General features: G+C 46.0%; 1 protein-coding gene across 1 annotated transcript in view; it reads left to right on the top strand.

The window, feature by feature from the left end:
* Positions 1–1,061: 1,061 nt before the first annotated feature.
* Positions 1,062–22,120, top strand: part of clmn (calmin) — a 38,472-nt gene continuing 17,413 nt past the window's right edge. Inside the window, exon 1 of the mRNA XM_037125219.1 lies at positions 1,062–1,531. Within this exon, the coding sequence (XP_036981114.1) occupies positions 1,447–1,531 (85 nt within the window). The 5' untranslated portion in view covers positions 1,062–1,446. The remainder of the gene's footprint in view (positions 1,532–22,120) is intronic.

A 22,120-nucleotide genomic window follows, 5' to 3' on the forward strand; every position in this document is an offset into this window, starting at 1 on the left:
CTGTGTTTGAGCTCGGTGAGTGTCTGTCTGCAGCCGGACCTCTCCACCCTACAGCTCCTCTGTAAACTGAAGCATTACTGTCCGTCTGAAGTGCATAAACACGCCTCACTAATATGATCCTTATTTCCCGTGTGGTGACAGCGAACAGAGTCCAGATGCCGCCGCAGTCCGGACTTAATGACTTCAGCACAGGAAGAGAGGCATCGCAATTATTCAGCTGCAGTCACGTTGAAGCTGTCCTCAGCTGATGCTCTGCACAGATGAACTGGGAGGAAATCCCGAGCCAGTCGTCTCCTGAAAGACCAACAGGCTCAGGCTTTCTTTATATACCAGCAGAACACAGAACGCCGTGATTCTGATCTCACACAACACAGACAGAGTTTCATTTGACGACCAGGAGACACGTTTCTGATGTGAGGAGCTCAGCAGATTGTTTGGGCTGAAAGACTGGACTTCAGGAAGAGATCATGGGATGAACCCTGATGAAATCTAAACACAGCTATTAAAGGTCTCGTCGGCAGGAAAAGATGAATTTTGAGTCTCATTCTCAACCTGTCAGGTACTGACAGGTCGGATCAGGTTGGGTCGGCTGCCATCCCAGCATGTCACATTCTGATGAGTTGGGAGTGTTCTGTTCTGACTGGTTTGGACAGTGTTTTAAAGTGTTAGATAAAGTTATTGTTATTGCTTATCTTGGTATGTTTGTCATCATGCAGTTTTAAGACATTCATGTGTGTCTCCTTTGTGTCTTCACGTTGTATATTTCTAAATGAACCACATGATCACATGGTGGATGTGAGGTTCTAAGGCTCTGATTCATTTATTTCATGCTCACAGTTCAGACTTCTGATGACCGTTTCTCCAAGCCAAAATCTAAAGACGGACAGGCAGTGGTCACATCTAGAAGTGGGAGGCAGGAGGGTTATAGTTGGGTTTTCAATGCTGCTCTATTTCTTCTTTCTTCTGCGTGTGTGTGTGGTTCTCTCTCTGTCACACACACACACACACACAAACACACACACACTCAGAGAGAGAGAGAGTGAGAGAGAGAGGTGGGCGGGGCCTGGATTAGCTCCATCCCACCTCGGAAATACCAACCAGGTGCTGCAGCTCGTCCTCGCCGCTCTCCGTTCATCTCTCCGTGCTGTTCTCTCGGAGCTCCCTCGGCTCCCCCCGCCCTCTCCTCTCCACTCTGTGACTGGATCAGTCCTGCAGTAAACAGCATCGATGTCCGGCCGCTGAGTTGAAGCCCTCCGGTCCCTCAGCCTGTGGAAGCAGCTTGCATGGCTCCCGGCCGGCCAGCCGGACAATAGACAGCCCGCCCGGCCACTGCAGCAGCAGAGGCAGCAGCAGCAGCACCGTCTCCTCCTCCTCCTCCTCCTCCACCCGGGGAGGCTTTGTGAGTGATCCTGCCCGGGGTCCCTGCAGCTCTGTGCGCCGCTCCAGATGGCTGGACACGAGTGGGAGGACTGGTTCGAGCGGGAGGAATTTATCGGGCAGATCAGCGACATGCGGGTCCAGAACCTGCAAGGTAAGAGCATCACACTGCTGCCGGAGAGCGGCGGGCTGGAGCACCGCGCTCTGTGGCCTGGCCACGCATGCACCACCGCAACCAAGCTGTGTGTGTGTGTGTGTGTGTGTGTGTGTGTGTGTGTGTGTGTGTGTGTGTGTGTGAGAGAGAGAGAGAGAGAGAGAGAGAGAGAGAGAGTGTGCGCTGAGAGTGACTTTCGGTGCGCGTACTTTGAGATTTTGGGAACTTTCGGATCGTGTTCGGCTGCACTTCATCGCTGCAGCTCACACAGTCCCAAAGTTTCCAGATGGCAGACAGACAGACAGACAGGCAGACAGACCTGTATCCTCCCACACAGCTCTGACACTGACGAACAGTGATAATCTAACAATAATCAGTGGAGTGTAGTAAGTGCAGATTAACGTGGACGACCGATTTTTTCAGAGAACTGCGTGACCAGCGTGTGAACAGTGTGTATGAACAGTGTGTATGAACGGTGTGTGTGACCGGTGGAGGCTCTCTGCTGCAGCGGTGTTGTCTCAGAGCTCCAGTGATCAGATCAGAACTGCAAATTAAGAACAAGGTTGATTGATTTTTAACATCGGTGTTGAATCTGTCACTCTCTCTGAGTTATTATGTCCTCAGCTTCTCTCGTCCATCCTCATGACATGTTGAGTAATGAAGCAGCAGTGCCTATATTGTTTATATGCTTTGCATAAACAAGAATTGTGGATAGCATTTTGTGTGTGTGTGTGTGTGTGTGTGTGTGTGTGTGTGTGTGTGTGTGTGTGTGGCTCTGCCGCTGACGAGAGGACCTTCCTCCACTTTGAATCTTGGTCACAATTTAAACTAGAGCAATCAAATGTCACAGCTCTGGATCAAGATCAGCAACATATCATTATGAGATTAGTGTCAGAACACAAAGACTGGCTCAGTTTTGAGTGTCAGATAAATAAAGTCTCTGATAACGTTCACTGTATTCTATACAAAAGCAAAGCAGTCTTAAAGGAGCAGTTCTCAGACATCCTCTCCTCCCTCCTGATGATATAATGTCAGGTGAAGTGTAGTAGTCCACAGAAAAGTTCAGGAGCTTCACAGTGAAACAGAGTTGCAGCATTCTGCTGAACAACCCAAGAGACATCAGATGTCTCCATACAGCTTGTCTGCTGTGATCACAGTCTGCAGGAGAGAACACATCACAACCTGATCTGAGAGCACATTTAACCCTTTGTAAAGTGTTAGTGTCTGCAGGTTCATGAGCTTGACCGCACCTCGGCGGTGCAAATGACGTCTTTTCAAAACGATTTGAAAAGCTGCTGCACCGTTTTGCCGCGAAGCTCCAGACATGCTCTGCGGACAACACGACGAGGGTAATGGCTTGATAATGATGTTTGTCTTAAAAAATTGAACTGAGACGCTGTTGCGGAAGGAATTAACCACCACTCCCCGTAGCACTGTTTAGTCAACCTGGGATTGATATTCTCAAAATTAGAAAGCCTACATTTCCCAGAACTCCTCTAAAGGATCCTCAGAATGGTGGGGATCTTCAGTCACAGGTGGCTGCGTGAAGATTTGAGCTTGTATCTGTGACATAAGCAGCCAGTCGATGGAGATCATCAGTGCTTGCTGAAAAGTAAAAAGCTCGCTGGTGTGGCTGCGTTACATTCTGGTCTATTTTCTGCTGCTGTGGGTGTACACATTGTTCTCTCTGCCTCTTCTCCAGTGGATTTATTCCTGTGTGATTATAAGTGCGAGTTGAAAGAAAAGCCCACGCTGAGGTCGCCGGACTAACACGAAGGCTGATGTTCACTGTCCGTGTTGTTGTTGAGATCAGTGAGACATATTCCACTGTGACTGCCGTAAAGATGGATTACTGTACATCACATAGGAAGGGAAGATGACTTTTAATATGAAGAGCACACAACTGAAAACACATCTGTGAATAAACGTTCTAAACAAGGTCCAGTGTGTAGGAAAACTGGTTGAAAGAGCCTTTACAGAGGGACGAGGGGTGTTCAGTTGGTTGGTCTGCAACCTCACCGGCACTAAAGTTCTCTTCAGTAAGTCACAGAGAGCTGTTCCTTTATTTCATAATACAGAATGTGTCTGTTGAATTATTTATTGCTTTCATTAGAGAGACGTGTGTAAATGCACCACAGAGATCCGTCTAACAGCAGCGGATCCGTCTGCTGCCGAAGTACCGCTGGGCTCGCTGCAGGCCACCGCGGAACACACACGTTTAAACAACAAGCAACAAGTCCGAGAAGCGCGACTTGGTTCTGCTCAAACTGGACTGAACCTGTGAATCATGTGGGAAAATCTAATATACTGTAAGTGTTGCCAGTGTGCCAAACAGGGCTTTCCAAAGATTAGAGGAGCAGACTAACAACAGTTGCTCTTTAAAGTGGAAGTAATTGATTTAATGAGTCCAGTAAGAATGAAGGCTTTGTTCAGCTCTAACCCAGTTCATCCCAAAGCCTGTAAGGGGCGAGAGCTAGACGGCTGCTGATGCATGCCAACCATCACTTTGTATTATGAGTTGGTACAGAATACTGAAGTAGTGGTCTTTACTTTTAAAGGTGCCCGCTGCGTTACATCGAGACTACTGAGCACCGATACAAGTTAAAATCCATCAGTGTCAGGACTCATGGAGTACGCACGAAACATCACCAGAGAAGCAACTAAGCAATGTCAGTCTAAAGCTGGCTTACATATGCTGATATAACACCTGCAAGCTTCTGCTCTGACCAGAGCAAGTGAGACAGTAGCAGCAAAAACCCCCTGAGTCAGAGAGCTGAGCCGGGGGGCTAGATATAAAACAAAGAAAGTATTACTTCTGAATTCAGAAGGCCTGTAGTCTCACTCAAACACACAGTCCTCACAGAGAAGATCAGGGTGATGCAGGAGGGAGAGGATTTCTCACTCTTCAGGGTCTGACACTGAACCCCTTTAGGGCCAAAACAACACTAACAAGTGGATTACACTGTGAACCGTGTATCTTATTACACCTGCGGAGCGACTGTTGCCCTGGAAACGCATAACTGTGCGTTGCAACACGGTGCTGGCTGTGACTCAGAGACAGAAGATGAAGATGGACTGGAATGTGAAACTAATGTGAAATTAAAGTTACCACGTGTATTGTCATATGTTTGAGTCAGACTTCAGGAGAGAGGGTTAGTTAAGACACGGTTCTTCAGTTCACGTCCAGAGAGGAGTCTGAGGTTATAAAGACAACATCAGACTCAGACAGTTTCAATTATTATTGTTATTATTATAATTATTATTATTATTATTATTGTATTTTTTGTATTTTGCTTGTTAAAGACCTAATCTGGAGTAAGTTAGATTTGTTTCTTTCTGAAGTGTGCGTCCATGCACTGTACATGCCCAAAGATTCAGCACTAAGTGGTTTCTCAGTATAATCTCCGTGTTCCCATCTAAGAGCACAGAGTCGTACAGCCGGGGCATTGTGTGTCACTCTGTGCCACATTTTTTTGCTCAGGATACATTAGATTGGCCGGAGGCAGCGTGAGCTCGTGTGTCGAGCTCATAAGAATGTGACAGCAGCCACATAACCTGCGCTGTCTCGGTGCACTAATGAGTAGGTTGATGTTTCTAACTGCCTGCGAGCTGCACCGAGGCTTCAGCCCTGCACCGTCCCTCTTCGCGCTGCTTTCCTGTGAACTTTGACTTTTTACAGCCTCTGGAAAGACGCAGAGTTCCGTGCTTTTGCCCGCGTTGTGTTCAACTCTCGCAGATGAGCCCGAGCCATCTGATGAACCATCTGATGAACCATCTGATGAACCATCTGATGAGGGGCTGTGATTCCCTGCATGAAAGCTGGAGGAGCAGCGAAGGGCTTTAAAACAAAGGCCTGGAGGCTGTTGCATAACACGATGAGACGAGGAGAGAGGGAGGCAGCTCCCTCTGCACTACAGAGCTGGAGTCCCACATCACACATCCCACACACACACACACACACACACACACACACACTGCCTCCCACCTCATTGAGATGCAGGTTTCTCTGAGTACAGTTAACATTACTGGTTCTGTGTTTATACAGCAGTCATATCACAGTATGAAACTCTGCATTATTATCAGATGACTGTATGACTCTGATGATGTCATCAAGTTACGCAGAGAATATGCATTTCAAATGGGGCATGTGCAGCTTGCCGAACTTAGACCTTTTTATCCTGGCAGAAATCCTTTAGCATTATGGGAAATGTAGGCTCCAGTGTTGACGCTTGCTTTGTTCTACGTACCAGAAGTCAGGACAGCACGTCCTCAGCCGTGACCGATATAATCCCGGCTTTGCGGAGGAGCGGTGTGCGCTCTTGTGCCACTTTTTTAAACTCAACCTTTATGGAAATGCGTAATGAGGAAAAGAGAGGGTGGTGATGGAAAACGAATCCAGAATCCTCGTAAACGTTAGTCTGATAGATCGGACCACAGAAGAACAGGACAAACACGGAGCCCTGGCAGACTCTTCTCTGTTTGGGCCGTTACCAGGCAACAGCGTCTCCCACTTGTTTGAGTTGTAAGGTAACATTTATGGCAGGGTTGAGAAAGACGGCTGCAACACAGGGTTTCTATTTAAAGACCGTTCCACCTCAAAATACAGGACGGAGCACTCTTAATCCTCTGAAAGTAGTGACAGGTGTTCATTTGTGTGAACAGCTCGGCTCTTATCAGGGACCTGTGCCATGCCTGACCTCGCGCTTCACAGGCGTCTGGTGAACGTGGTGTATCTGAGCTGAGGTGCAGGGATGTTCCTGCCAGCCAACATCTGTCTCTTCATGTCGGCGGCCTTTGCAAGAAATAAGTCATCCACAGCAAGCTGCTTCTGTAAAACAACCCACAGAGCAGGGTGCTTTTGGTTGCATGATCCTGGTTACACAATGGCTCATTTCTGTCCGTAAAAATAATATGCGTTTGTATTATATGCAAGGTGTTTTCTAGATCTACTGTCTTGGCATTATATTTATCAAGCCCTTTGATAATATCACTATACAATCGTGTGTTGCATAAAGACAATTAAGTGAATGTGATATCTTGAGTCGTGTAGATAACCCTGTACCTGTCTGGACAAAAGGCACTTCAAGGTTGTGTGTGTGTGAGTGTTTTGTGCGTCTGCTCTCTGAGGCCGTGGAGGTGTGCGCAGTCAGCCACCGTGTGTGAGCACGTCCTTTCTTTTTTATCGCGGAAGTCAAATGTGTATCTATTCCTGAGTGGTGTGTAAAGGATTCCCCATCACCGGAGAGCAAGCTGCAGCATGTGAAAGGAGAGTTCACACAAACCAAACAAAGAGGCTTCTTCCCACTGTGCTCTGTTGACTCTACTGTCTGAACGGGGACTGTCTGGACCAGCAGTGACAGCCCAGCCTCTGCTGTTCACATGGGGCAGAATGTGGCGTTCTTGAACGCGTGCCCAGTCCCCCTACATCCAGGAGCAGGGTGGATGGCACAGAGCCTCAGCCTTCACACACTCTGCTGTGAGTCTTCTTGGGGTTAGAGGAGGTGGTGACAACAAAGGTCCCTTCTCTTTTGCTTCATCCCTTCGTTCTTTGTGAATTCTCTCCTCCTGCTGCGAAAGATTTTGTTTCAGATGTCCACTTGGTTCACGGCAAATAAGCTCTCGCTGCACAAACCCTCGGGCCGATTCTGACTGGGCAGCAGCAGAATTTATGATGATGCAGCATGTGTTGCACATGCACCATAACAGTAGACTCTGCTCTGCAGCCTGCAGCGTGCTGCAAATTAAATAGCGTTTGCCCCCAGATGGCTTTCAAATACAGTGCTGTGTGCAGATGCTGGTTTACATGCTGCAGTGCCAGTTCCAGGTCTTGGAGGGGGGGACTGTGTCGGATAGCCTGAAAGCCAGATCCCCTTCTGCAGCCACAGCTGACGTTAGCGCGCCTGCAGCCAGCACTGCACTCGCTCATGGAGAGTTGAAGCCTCCCACATGATGGACAAGGTACCACCATCATGATTGACCCTCTATGTCATAAATTAGTTGGATTGTAGAAGTTGTAGCTGGAGATAACTAGGCTTTATTCACTGTCCTGACATCATCTTAGTTTATTTACCAGCGTGTCTGAAAGTCTGAACCCACATGCTGTTAAGTATGCTAAACCAGAGCGTATGTTTTTAGTATGTATGGAACCCATAGTATGTGAGTTGAATACTATTTATTTGGAAATATTACGGGATGCTGCTGTAGTGACAACCACCTAACAGACAATGACTGTTTCTTCTTCTCTGGATCAGGCAGACTAGAAGCTGCAACGTCATAGTGCTTCTCTCTGCTGTTTGTTGGTCAGTGGACTCAAGCTGCAACTACTACGACACTCCACCCAGCCATCTAGCGTCAGTTTTATGTGTGAGAAGCTTTGTGCTCAGGTTAGCAATGATAGGGAATATGCAACGTCCAGTTAGACTTTCAAAATAAAGGCTCTGTGGCACAAGTTATGTCATTTACGTGTGTTTACTTGCTTGGGTAACACTCGTCACTCTTGGTCACTGCTGGGAGATGAACCCTATTCTCCTGAGGGAAAGTGCAGTGCATGAGTCATCAAACCACCCCCGCCGCTCCCTGACTCAGACTGTTATCAGTCTTTACACTGCTGCGCTGGAGGAAAGCCTGCAGAAGCCTACAGCCTCAAACTGAGAGGTGTAGGGCCGCCGACCAGGCCGCTGTCTCTGGGAGTGACACGGGGCTGGGTGTGATAAGAAAATCACCTGAAACAAACAAACGGATGATTGGACTTATTTAAGATTATGATAAGGCAATTCCCTCCCTACATCTTCACATAGGAAGACTGCTCGAACTAGAACAAAGTGTGTCATTTCCTATGTTAACAGGTGCTTTTAAAGATTATTTGCTATGAAGCCGCACAGACAGCCCCCAGTCTCCGCAGTGGAAGTCAGAGGGCTTGATGTCTGCAGAACTGCAGCAGTCAGTCGGTGCAGGCCTCTCAGTTCCAGACTTTGCATGTAATATTTATTTGCATAGACAAAGCAGCTGCCGCTGGTCTCTGGTGATGTTTCGGTTCAAAGAGACAGAAGTCTGTCGGAGGTCCTTTTAGCTCGGCTCCAGCTCCCTGTCTGGCTCCTTAGCAGAGGTTTTTCTTTTTTCCAGGCTGAGGTCAGAACAGCAGAGGAGCTCCATGGACTAATTTAATAACATGGTGTAGATGGAAAGTCCTACAAATAAGTCAGATACAGTGTGTTTTTATTTATCATGCCTGTGGATGATACACTTCCCACCTGCTGTTCCTTGTAAATTCTGAAAGCTAGACCGTTTCCTGCAGGTTTATCAAGAGCTTTTTATAAGTTTGTCTGTCACTGGTTCTTTTTTTACTGTATGCATTCATTCAGTCATCCATCAGCTGTTCCACACAAGCTTTCAGTCAGCCATCTTTCACAGCGAAACACCTGACACACACTCTCCTTTCCTTGCTTTCACTTCAACTAATGTTAAATTGTGGTGCAAGACAGTGTTTAATGAAGTACAGGGGCCTGAAACAGCTGTTTTTACTGTAAGCCTTTACTGTAAGCGGCATACACATCTCTATACACAACTCTGTACACAACTCTATGCACAACTCTTTACATCGCTTTATACACAACTTGGTCTGCTGACTTGTCTCAGTCACTGTCGGATGGATTGTCATCACATTTCTCCAGATATTCGCGGCCTCAGAGGATGAATCCTAACTACATCCATCATCTCGTCTCCTTTAGCGACAGCACGAGTTGATTATTTGTTGTTTTGCGTAAAATGTTGCAAAGTTGTTGTTGAGATTGATTTCATGAATGTTGGTAGACACATTCATCCCCCGCTGAGAGGATAACTGTAAGAGAAGGAAGAGTCATTTCGCCAGCGTACCGACGCTCCTACACTCAGACTTTGGTCCCGTCAGGGATTTTTTCTGACGCTGACTGATTTATTCTGTACAATCAAATGGTTCCAAAAAGGATTATAGTGATAATTGTCAGGGATCATGATGAGTCACATTAACATACTCACCATGGCAAGAGTCCATTGAGTTAAGGACACAGCAGTATGAAGTAACCCTGTCATGTTCATTCCACAGACAGCTGAGGATTTACAGGGCTTGTCATAGATAATGTAATGAATTATAACCCAGCACATATTCTAAATGCTGCACATGGACTTTTTCTCATTCAGGGCCGCTTTATAAATCACACTGAACAGCCTGCAACTCAGCCCAGACATCTCGCTCCTCTCTCAGAGCTGGACGGCAAAGTGGAGAGAACGTCCTCAATACTTGGCTGATTATACTTGGGTCCTTTCTTCATGGCTGCAGACGTGAGCTTCAGGTGGAAGTGGCTAACGTGAGGCAGCGGGTGTCTCGTCCGGTTCGTCGTTTTCAGTCGGTTCGTAAACTCTTGACATGCGACCAGGCGTCTGCTCTCAAGATACTGGCTACGCTTTGTATCCCTGCTGCTGGTCCCTGCATCCCTCTGCCACGTGTCCTCACATCAGTAACACCAGCTTAATGTTTGCCCACAACTTAAAGCAAAAGAGCGACAGAACTTTAAAACTCAACTCCAGACTCCTGACTCCATTCATCAAGAACCTTCAAGATCTGCATCGTGATGCATCTAAAAATGTCGACGATTCTCTAATAGGCACCACATCCCTTCTCTCGCAGCGAGTGGTGAACAGAGCTGAGGAGTGAGGCAGACTCTGCAGTGTGTGGGTGTGTTGAGGTGTGGGCTGACGGGCCTCATGATGAGCAGGCACCTGGTCTCTGTGGAGGAGGTGATGAAACATCGGCGGCGTCACACAGCAATCAGACACCGGAGGGGACAGCGCTGCGCAGTGTGTCCGAGGTTTTCCCCGTCTTCTAAAGTCTTTTGGATTTCGCAGTTCTGTCTCACAGATGGTGCACATCTGTAGTCACACAGTAGTAGTAAATAACTTGAAAACAAATCACTCGTGGCTCTCGGTTGTGACTGCAGAATGGACCCCGTCGTCTACAGGTACAGTCCAGTGTTTGAGCCCGCCCTCACCTGCCAGTCAGACTGTTCTCCTTCTCTACACTGCCGCACTGAAGGCCAGCTACAGCGTCACACGTGGGCTGAGTATTTATGCTGCTTGAAAGGTTTTTTTCAGTTATTACTAAGTGTTGTGGTGCGGCTTCAGATCACTCCTGGTCTTTACCAGACGAGTCCCTGTTAAAGCTGTAGCCTGCGAAATGCTCCGAAACCAGTCAGAGTGCTCCTCTTATGGAGCCGTGCCCTCTCTAAAAATACCTCTTCTCCTTTTAAGAGGTCAGCGTGCTATAAACCTCCACGTGGGTTATGTAAGCCTGGGTTAGTTCACTCTTTGTCTCCGGTCTCCGGCTGGTCTGGAAGGCTGTTTTTTTTTTTTTTTTTTATTCTTTTTTTTATGAGATGCAGGTGGTTCTCCGCTGCCAGACACCAACTCAGCGCTGAAGTGTAGCTGCCCTCAGAGGGTTAACGGCAGCGATGACACAGAGCCCTGCTCTCACCACGCAGGGGTTTCTAAGAGACGAAGCTCTCAGGTTGACCCGCGGCGTTCAGGTAGAAGCCGTGCAGAAAAACACCCACCCACCAGGGATTGCTTTTTCAATTTGCCAGGGTTTCGCGCTGAGCCGCTGTTTGCCTCTCTCCTGATGTTTCGCCCTGTTTTCCCCCTCACTGTCAGGAACGGTGTTACGCCATCACGCTTCATTTTTCTCCTGTTCAAAGCGAAGGGCCGGAGCTTAAAAATGCACGCTAACGGTGATAATGTTCAGCTCAACTCCAAGCACCTGTTGTAGACTCATTTATTTAGGAACCAAAGCCGCCCTCCTCTTTGAGCTCACTGCTTTGGTTTTTGGTCACGAACCTGCAGGTGCTCCTGATCCTCCGGTATTGTGTTAGCTTATCTGTTAAATCGCACCGTTTGAGAAGCTGCTGGTTTGAGTAATCTGCTGGAATGTGGACGGTGTTTGATGCGGGATGACATCAGCCACTGTGTATTATGCATGTCACTTAAACAGTTGAGACAGGAGCCTGCTCAAAGGGTATCTGTCCGGTTTAATCTGCGGGATCTAAAGCCCAGTATCACTTTGTGTTGTCTGTTGGTACGGAGTGTCTGCAGCCGAGACGAAGGAGCTCAGAAGATGTTTGTCTTCTACCCTCATTATGAACACGCACCATTATATTCGTCAAGCTTCTGGCATCCTACTGAGGATACCTTCACACTTAGTCTATGTCCTCGGCCTCGGTTCAGGCTGTAGAAACACGCTGTTGAGCTGATGACATCATCACAGTTCTCTGAGGTGAGGTTTTTGTGTTCCCTCAAGTTGAGCTCACATCTCTGCCGGCCTGAAGTCAGCGTTGCTCTGTCAGGAGGGCGAACCTGGGATCAGCTGTAGAAAGGCAGGCACCTCGACGCTCGCAGTTTGGTTAGGTTTAGGAAAACATAAAAATCAGGTCACCTATGTAAATTCAGTTATTTGCATATGTTACATAACCCCAGGTACCATGTTCGTGACATAACAACGTGACTCGTGTTCAGTTCCACTGTTTCTCTTTGGTTGGTGTATTTAAACGTGCTGAGTCTCTGGCAGCTCTTGGCTTGTTTTTTTTTTTCTTTTAATTTCAACATATTTTCTTCACGCTTGAATGTTTTGGTTTTTTTTGTGCGTTTCTACGTTTCTCCATACAGTGACATCATTCAAACAACATTGTAAACACTTATCTGCGATGACCATGCAGAAAAATGAATCCGTGAAATGGCTTTCCTTTTTTATTATAGAAGTTTGGTAGCAGTTTAATTTCAGTTGGACTTTAACAGTTTACGAGATTCCGTGGAATGGAACTCAAACATCAACTTTAATGTAAACTTGCAATTTTTAAAATCATCACTGTAACGCGGACACACTTGTGAGTAACTACTGAGCGTTCCGTGTTCTGGGGTAAGGTGTGACTGCATATTTAAAGTCTGTTTTCCTTCCGTCTTCGTTTGTGATGAAAGCTGCAGCCTGAGGCGCTTCAGCTCTTTGTGCTGGCTCTTTTAAAACGGTTGTGGATAGAGTTGTTCCAATTCCGATACCAGCATCGGAAATGCCTCCGAAGCTGCCGAAAATGCCGGCATCGGTATTGGCAAGTACTGGAGCCCAGGCACCGATCCGATACCATGTTATTTATTATTTGTTAAATACTGCACTATATAAAGATTTAAATGCCTTTTTATTTAAGTACATAATGGCTGCACTTTAAGTTTGTTTTTAAAAGGAATCATTTAAGTTAATCACTGCTTTTTTATGATGTTGTACTTAAATGCCTTTTTTATTTGACAATATTGTGGCTGCACTTTAATTGTCACCGTATAAGTGATACATGAAAACATATAATGATTAGGGCCTCTGAAACCCCCACACACAGTGTTACCTAATATGTAAAGATGTCTTAGGCGATGTCATTAAGTGTCTTCTAGAGCGTTATATATTGTGATGGGTCTCGGTCTGCCCACACTGATGGATGCAGTAAAGCTTCACATTATTCTGTCATCAAAGCTCCTCTGACAGAAGCTTTTATCATCTGTTGAACCTTCAGATAGTTGTGTGCAGAACTCATTTGTCACTTAGTCGACCTCTTGTGTCAGCTGATCCTCTGAGCAGTAAGGAGGCGAGGTAATGGTTCTGTGCGCAAAGAAGCTCTCATCTAGTTCGTCTTAAATGTGGGTAGTTATCGTCACGCCGGTGGTGGATTCTGCTGCCGTCCACACGTCCTCATCCATACAAATGCTTCTGGCAACAGAGAGCAACTGCATTCTGTTTCCGTGGCGACTGAGCGCCGAGCAGACAGTGCGTGTGGTCCGGGGCAATGACACCCGAACCAGAACTTGTCTTTGGCTGCTGACTAGTGATTAGACAAACATGCTGACTACATCACAGAGACATGTGATGTCACTTCCTGCCTTATTTGCCATGAACCCGTCCATCACTGGGACAACAGACACAAGTTCCTTTTTCCACAAAACAGAGGAGGTCAGTTGAGTAGGCGGTCCGTCGATGTTGTCCAGGACACATGCTTGAACACACTGCTGAAGGAATGTGACCGCCTCCGGATGTGGTCTGACTGATCACAGTTGTCCTAAGTGCATCTTGGGAGTGTTCACACCTGCACCTAGAGATGTCCACCTGTGATCACATGACTGAGGGAGGATGATGGTAGCATTTCTGAACAGGGCTGTTGTGCCGTTATGACATCATGTAGCGGGGGTGACTATTGCATGATATTGCATTAAACTTCGTGGCTTCACTGAAATACTTTTGTGTTCTTTCGTGCAATACTGACGTCAGTCTGAACGTGGCCTTGGAGGGAAACTCCTGGCAGTTGTAGTCGTGCCCATTTTTCCCGTAAGTAAAAAAAAAAAAAAACACTTGTCAGGTTAAAAGCTGCATTCTGGGAATGTTGCCAAGTTCTGTTACGTTCCTTTGACCTATTTGATTGAGCTTAAGTAATGAGCCAGCTGCAGAACAGTCCAAGAGAGTGAATGTGAATACAGAAAGCCTGACTTGTTGATGCAGGGTCTCAGTCATCCAGGTCAGGGTCGCATTAGTGCTGTCTTGTAGGCAACTTGTTCCCTGTCTGTCTTCTTATCACTGGGACAGTTCTGAGTTAAATTGCTCAGTATCCAAGTTGAAGTCATCCATTAACATTCAGACCGTGTGACATGTGTTCAACCTCTTCTCTGTGTGTTTAAGCGTAGCATCGACCCACGACTCATTAACCCTCTGCAGCAGATAAGCCCGATGTGTCAGCTGCACACATGGTGACTGGCCCATTTCTTATCTTTGAGTTTTCATTTCCTCCAATCACTTGCAGACATGGACCACTGAAATGTTTCTTTACAGCTTTATTATTCCTCCACAGAGGACAACATCCTGTTCGTCATGTGCCAGCATCAGTGACGACGCTTAAAAAAAAATGACCAGAGGTGAACTAGAGGTTTGTTCAGAGCTGTGCCTGTTTTTGAGTGAGACGCTTCATTGATCATGTTATTAGAATTGATGAGTGATTAACTGCATGTGGATTTTTGATGACTTGACGTTCCTTTAGATGTGAATGGACCTCTTTTTTGAGTCAGTATGTAATCACACTTTTGTGAAGAGAGGAAATCTTGTGAAGTAAGAATCAGGTTGCCATTCATTTGATAGGGATAATCATGGCACTCCAGAGGGATGAGCAGTTCTCACCACAGACATCTGGACTCGTCAAACAGGTAGAACTGATAACATGAGTGCGGCTACATTCCGCTCAGGTGTAGCACTGCCACGGTGGCACCGCACATGCAGGCACACATGCATTTTTGGCACACGCTGATGGAACAGAGGCATTTTTCAGTTGTATCAGTTCCTGTTAGGGCTGTGCAGCATGGCCAACAAATACAACCTCCATATTTTCAAAGTATTTTCTTTAAAATGCAGGAAAACTAAATCAGGATTGATACGTCACACTTTTTAGGACTTCGTGGAGTCTGTCAGCAGCAGATGCCTCAGTTTAGTGCAGCACAGACAGGTAGTTTCAGCCCTGCACAGTAAAGTCACCAATGTGCACAAATTAATCTGCTCCTTTCGTCTGCGTTTTTGACGAGACACCAGCCTGATACGTGCCTGACTGGCTATCGTTAGCCTCCCAGCTACGTGGTAGTGACAGTCTGAACACACATCCTGATGATGTAGACAATGTCTCATGTCGTGCTAAAACAAAAAAAAAAATGTTTGTCAGATTAATTTGATATGTCGCTTGACTGTAGCTCTACCTGCACTGCTCTGCTATGACATGTCAGAACTACCTTTCTTACCTGGACCCAATGAAAACAGGCTCAGTAGGTATCACGTGGACAGAAAAGTATGTATGTACCAATTAAATAAAACCAGTGAGTGGATTATTAATGTGAAAAGTAGGAGAATGAGCCTTGAGTATGCCATGAATATCAACGGTTTCACATCATCACATCACATCAAGTATCTTAATCTTTCAGCTCTTAAGCTGTATTTGATCTGCGGTGCTCAATTTGTGATGCACAAGCAAATAACTGAGAATAATCACAACAATAACTTGTGATGGAACGGCATTAATACCACAAAGAAATACAGTTTGTGTGAAGTGGTGGAGACATGGATTTTTCAAAAATGAAAGATTCTTCGTTGGGGTAAAAACAATCTTTTTTTAATTAGTTTTTTTATTTCATTGTGTCTTTATTCCAATCTGAAAAAAAGTGATGACAAACAGGTGAGATGATGGTTTAGCCCGAGAGGGAAGAGGAGGCCGAGCCTGTCTGTGAACTCAGCAGTTATGTAATACCTCTGCATGGTGCAGGGCTGGGACTGAGGGGATGTCCCTGTCACTGCTGCTGGATGAATATTTCAGTACACGGTCTCTCCTGTATTTTTCATATTCTGTTAAAGCACCTTGGGGTACATTCAGACACACTCGCAATCGTACTTCCTGTCAGATTCTGATGTGCTGTGGCCTCGTCACATAACACCTATCGCTTTCATCTCCTGTGTTCAAAGTGAAGCTGTGGATCCAGAACATCCGTAGGCGTTTCTTTGTACTCGATCAGAGAGGAAGAAGTCATCTTTTTGCTCTAATTGGCTCCAAGGAAGACTGAATGAGATAACAGGGCAGTAGGAGGACGTGGTGTTTCCAACGGTGCTCAGCTGAGACCGACCTGAGAGATGCCACTCGACTGAATGAAGAAGTGGAGAAGCTCTTATCACAGAGCTCAGGCTGACATCGTGACACATGTAAATGGAAGTTGAAACTGGAGTCAACTCACCCGTGAAATCAGAGCTGCTGATTTATTAGATCTGATTCAATAAAAGCAATCCTTGTCAAATAGGGTTGCAAGAAATGAGCTTAAAGTAGACTTTTTAATAATTTATCATTAGGTCCGTTTAAATCATGCAAAGTTGGAAAGCATAAAATGTGATGAAGTCCTGCTATGCTAAGCTAACGTAGGATGGTTTGGTCCATCAGCGTCACCTGCTGAGCTGACTCAGACCACTCTGACACATCCTGTCTCCTCATTCATTTAATCATGTATATGTTTAATTATTTATCATATGTCATGCACTGAGCCACATGTACATCATGAGAATGAGCAGAGGTCCACCTGCTGCTGTGGCTAAAATTCTGACAGTAAAAGGAGTCATTTCGCAGGGTTGTGAGGCTTTTATTACTGTTTTACAGACACGTCTTTCAGAAGTCCCCAGTGCATCACATGACCATGTAATTACACAGCTTGGCCCCGACAAACACTGTCTTCAAGGCCTGCCTGCCTCTTTGTGGGGGCTTGAGCTCGATAATGAGGCCAGCCATCCTCTGTGCAGTGGAAGTTACCGTCAAGCCAATTGCATTAGATAGTACCCCTCCTCTTCTTCGCTGGTTTTACTGGCGGACCTAAAACCACACCGCCATCCACTGTATCGTATAGTATATATCATCACGCCATTCACTGACGGGTGCGCCGTCTTCAGTGAGTGAGAACGGGACACAGCTCCAAAAATCAAAATTCATTATATGGCGGCCACTGTTGATGTTGTGGTGGACCGCCATAAATAAATTAATGTGTGGGAAACACTGTGTTACTATAGCTGTGGTACCATAGCTGCCATCACGTTACTGTTGCTGCTTCCTGATTATATTTCTTGATCGTATACTTACATGTACATAAGACCAAGAACATGGGTTTTCTATCTATATTCTATCCTAGCTTTAAAACGCTATGCATTTTGCCCATAAACCATATCACTCTTTCTGAGTCGTACTTTATCCTCCCACTGATACAGGACAGTTACCCTGTGTGCTTTGGTCTGGACTCACAAAACAAAGAGACACTGATGCCACAAAACCCTTATTTATTTATTTATTTATTTATTTACAAAAGTGCATGCATTTATAGCCCTGCAGAGAGCTAATTGCCATTCTGTTATATCCGCTTGCTCCCTGTCTGCCTTCCTCTCCACCTCTCTGACAACAGAAAACGTAATGAAGGAGTTGTGGTTCTGACACAACATTCATGCTCCTGGCAAAAGGCTGCTGCAGCATGTGGATCTGGTGTCAGCTGAGCCTCGCCTGTTTGCATGACAAGCAAATCAGTCAGAGCGATCACAATGAGAGGGCGCTCATCTTAAGACAGACTAACTCAGAAATATATGCAAAGGAGGTAAACCACAGTGTCCTGTGTTTATATATGACAGGCATGAGCAGCAAATGTTCAGAATGATGCTTCGTGTTAATAAGTTATTTGAGTCGATTACTCGCGCTGCATTTAAATCCACATCAACAGTGTTTACAGTAGACAGGCCTGTGGATCAGTGTGTGTCTGTACTGTGGATTAGATGAGTCGATCTTCCAGTGTCTGTTGTCCACAGTTGTTTTACGCTGTATGAAAGGTTCCACCTTAAGTTCATTAAAGCCCCGAGCTCAGCCTTTTTACCAGTTGTTTGTGTTTTTTTTAGTTTTCCATACCTTTTACTGTTGTGTTCTTGAACACACATTACAGTGCATTCGCTGCTGTTAGACATTTTCCATATGATTCAACAATTGACAACACAGTGAAATAAACAGTGAAAAAGCACCAGAGTGATGCAAATGCAATCAGAGAAAATGCTTCTCCAGACGTCTTGTTCATCATTATTTATTTGGATGGATGGATGGATGGATGGATGGATGGATGGATGGAGTAAGTATTGTTTGCAAAGGCTCTGGGATGGGATAAACCACCACCTGCCTATCTAGTCTGACCAGTAGAATACAACAGGTTTTTGCTTCTGTGTTGTTTTCTCAACGCTTGAAATAAAATTGTGCTCATAGGTAAAGTGACTATTACAGTCACTTCAGTAAAAGCTGGTTTCTAGAGATGATTTCACTACATAAAGGTCAGTGGAATTGTTCCTAGAAACACAATCCAGTCGTCCCTATTTATCCCAGAAGGCTGGGCTCTGTTCCCAGGCCCCGCCCCTTGTCACGGGGCCAAGTCTTGGCTTGTTCCCAGCTATGAAAAGTGGATGCTGAATGAGTGCAAAAGGCTTGATGGTAGTCGTGATGGTGAGGGGAGCCCCATTAATACATTAGACTCAGTACTCACACAGAGGCCGGGGGCAGCCCTGCACACAGACACAATATGATTAATGGAGAGGACTCTGTTGTGTTCGAACCTCCACAGTCTGTGGCTACGAGCCAAACCGGACCGCAGAGCTCGCTGGTTTCAAGACCTCATCACTAAATCCTCGTTTAACGCAACCTTTACAACATCCCCGTGAACCGAAATCACACTCTCACGATGCTACAGACATAGTTTGATTAAGGGTGCACAAGATATCATGTCATGGCAATAAATGATTGGCCAAATAATGGGAAATTTACTTTGTGGGCTGGAAGGAGAAGGAGAAATGGAAGAAGAGGGAAAGGAAGGGGGGAATAAGAGGAATAAGTAGAAGGAGAGGAGGAATAAGAAGAATTACCTGCCGACATGGCATCAAATTGTAGAGCCACTCAGAATACAGACACATTCAAACGTGTCGTCACCAGTGCAGACGTTGTTTTTACAACACAATTGGAATTGGCATGGACATGTTGAGAGAGGAGGGAAATAATATAAATCCTATGAGAGCTCTGGGATAGAAAACAGTCTGATAGGGGCAGTGGAGCCAGAAGTGCAAGTAACATTGTACATTTCCAACAAAAGAGATGAATGTTTGAATTGACTAAGCATGTGTAATAAATATACTTATACACACCAAACTAACGAGGACAGGTATCGTTAGGACTCATGTTGCTGTGTTGCGTCTTTTCTTCTGTGTATCCTGTTTTAACTGATCACTGATCCACTGTAGCACACACAGCCACTTTATTTGTCAAGTCATTTTCCACATTACCTTAATAACACCTGTTTGGGGAGTAATTATGTAATCTGTCACCCTGAGAGAACACCTAGAGTAGGACTGGTGAGCTCAAACGTTCCATAACTTTTTTAAAGAAGCCCCATTATGTGCACTAACAGTGATGTCACCTCATGTCATGTTTCCAGGTATATGATCCAAAAGTGGAGCTCTGGTTTGTGTTAGGGAAGGACTGCTGAGAGCGTGGATCTGATGTCAGCACAGGCTTCAGAGTGTTTGACACTTTTATGAAAGATTAGCTCACAGTATCCGGACTGGCTCACACACGGCAGAGGTTTCGTATGAATGTGTGTATTGTTAGCTCCGCTCATTTATTTGGTGGAGGTGGCCAAGAGAGTCACTTTAATGTAGTCACTCCACTGCTGGTTGCCTGTTCTCGCGGTTGTAGCGATAACTCATTTTCTCCCACACTGTGCTCTCTCCACAGGGTGCAGCGCACGGTACCTAAACTCAGGTGTCCTGTCAGAACCGGGAACAGTTTTACAGTGATGTACACGTACGCTGAACCAAGACAGAAACCATCATTATAGACAGTACATAAAATAAATGTGCTGAAATTTATGAAACACAACAATAAACAGCAACACACAGTGTTTGTTGTAGCATTTGAAAAGGACTAAGTGGGTTAGAACCAGTAGAGGAGGCTGGTCAATATATTGCACAGCCCTAAAAGCCAATATCAGATCCTCGTTTCAAATCTGATTCCTTTTGAATCCCCGTGTTAAATCTAATCAGGTGCAGCTATCAATGTTTGTAAGTAACTGAAGTGAAAGTAACTCAAAGTCACAGATATTCAGTTGAGTTTCTGTTTGTTGTCTCAGACGACAGAAACACAGCTGAAGCTTATGGACCTAACTCATTGATCCAAACACTGGAGGTCCTGGTGCACAACCGTGACAATCAGCCTCAAATACTGAATGTTCATTCAGGTTTAGATTCAGTTTTAGTTTAAGGACGTTCTCTTGAGATATATGATGCATAAACTTTGACCAGAGTCACTACAGAAGAACAGATGCTGCGTTCATGTCATCTCAGAGAAGTCTTCATCAGTTTCAACTTGTCGATCCAATAAATCCAATGTGTTCACATCAGTAGGACTGAACGCTCCAAATATCTCTGACACTGAATTATACATAGGTGCCCCAAAACCAAACCCATGTGGAGGAATCAGCACCATCTCATATCTCTGTGTTGGTGTTGCCTCAGAGCCACTAGTGGAACTGACTTGATTGCTTCGTAATGTCACAGCTCATTGACTCGAGGAGCATGACGGGAACAATACACACAAAGTTCTCCTTTCAACCACTGGCTTAGTCTTTTCCTAAATGTGAGGAGTGAACTGTACGACATGTTCCAAACTGTACTTTGTCTCCTTACTGAGAGTCCTGTACTCGACCCACTCAGCCACATAGGCTGTCGCAGAGTCACTGTGTCACACACAATGTATGTATCAGGTACAGATACATACATCTGAGCTCATCATCCAACTGTCTGAAGGGGTGTGACGACATGGATGCTCACATGTCATGATCATGAGAATCCTGATGGCAGTCTCAGAGCGATCAGAGGGATGATTCTGTCTCTCAGCCGGTCTGAGTGCAGACAGCAGCCTGTCGCTGTAACAGGTGACAGGCAATGCGGACTCGATGATTTCTACGCAGCTCTTCTTGCTGTTTAAAAGAAGTTTAATAAAAGCGCTGTTAGTGTTGGAGTTGAGCAAATCTACGAGGTACTGTGCCAGCTGGGAACCAAATCCAAAATGGAGCCGGCTTTCAGAACCCAACCCACATATGGAGTGTTTGTAGTGCTTGTTGTTTCTTTAGAAAGTGCTCCTCATTTATTCCCCATAATGCTCTGCTCCCCTCGGGCTGTCTCTCACTTCTTCCCCCATCAACCCTTCTTCTTGTCATCCTCGTCCTCCTCTCATCTCCCTCCTCCCCCTCCCCTCTCCTCCTCCTCCACCTCCCTGTGTCTGCTCCGACAAAGATTCATGCTTTAAAGCCTCAGCTACGCCTCCTGAATACCAACCCACCTCCTGCAGAACACTGGAGGAAGCCCTCTGCGTCCTGAGGCGTCTCCCCTGTGAGGAAGCACCAGACAGGACAGACTAACACCTCCTCCACCCTGATCTGTGTTTCCTGCTGCGACACCGGGCCGTCCTCTCCGTCGGGCCTCAGTGAGGCAGTCATGACTCCACTGGAGGAAAAAAACAATCAATACCATCCCATCAGCCCAGCTCTCATCACGCTTGATGTGTATGTAGAGTTAGCCCCGTGCCTCCAGTGAGCCATGCTGGACATAAAAATGAATAACAGCTGACTGCTGCCATGGTAACCCCTCCAGAGGTCCCCCCCCACACTCCCCTCTGTTGGTACCCCCCTCCCCCCCAATATGTCTCAGTTAGTGTTCTGGTGCAGCAGAGTCATCCAGGACTGCAGTCCCCCTCCCAGTACAGAAATGATATATCATGTTGCTCAGAGCTGGAAGCTGAACGACTCACAAACAATACGCTTGCACTAATATGACGCCGTGTCGGCTGTACTGACTCTGGAACTGAGTGAAATGGCGTCCTAACTTCCTCCACTGTGGCCCGCCGTCATGTGGGTCCATCAGTCTGACTGCAGCAGCTCTGTGAAGCTGCTGCCACT

This window comes from Acanthopagrus latus, chromosome 16 (genome assembly GCF_904848185.1).
Source record: "Acanthopagrus latus isolate v.2019 chromosome 16, fAcaLat1.1, whole genome shotgun sequence".
Lineage (NCBI taxonomy): Eukaryota > Metazoa > Chordata > Actinopteri > Spariformes > Sparidae > Acanthopagrus > Acanthopagrus latus.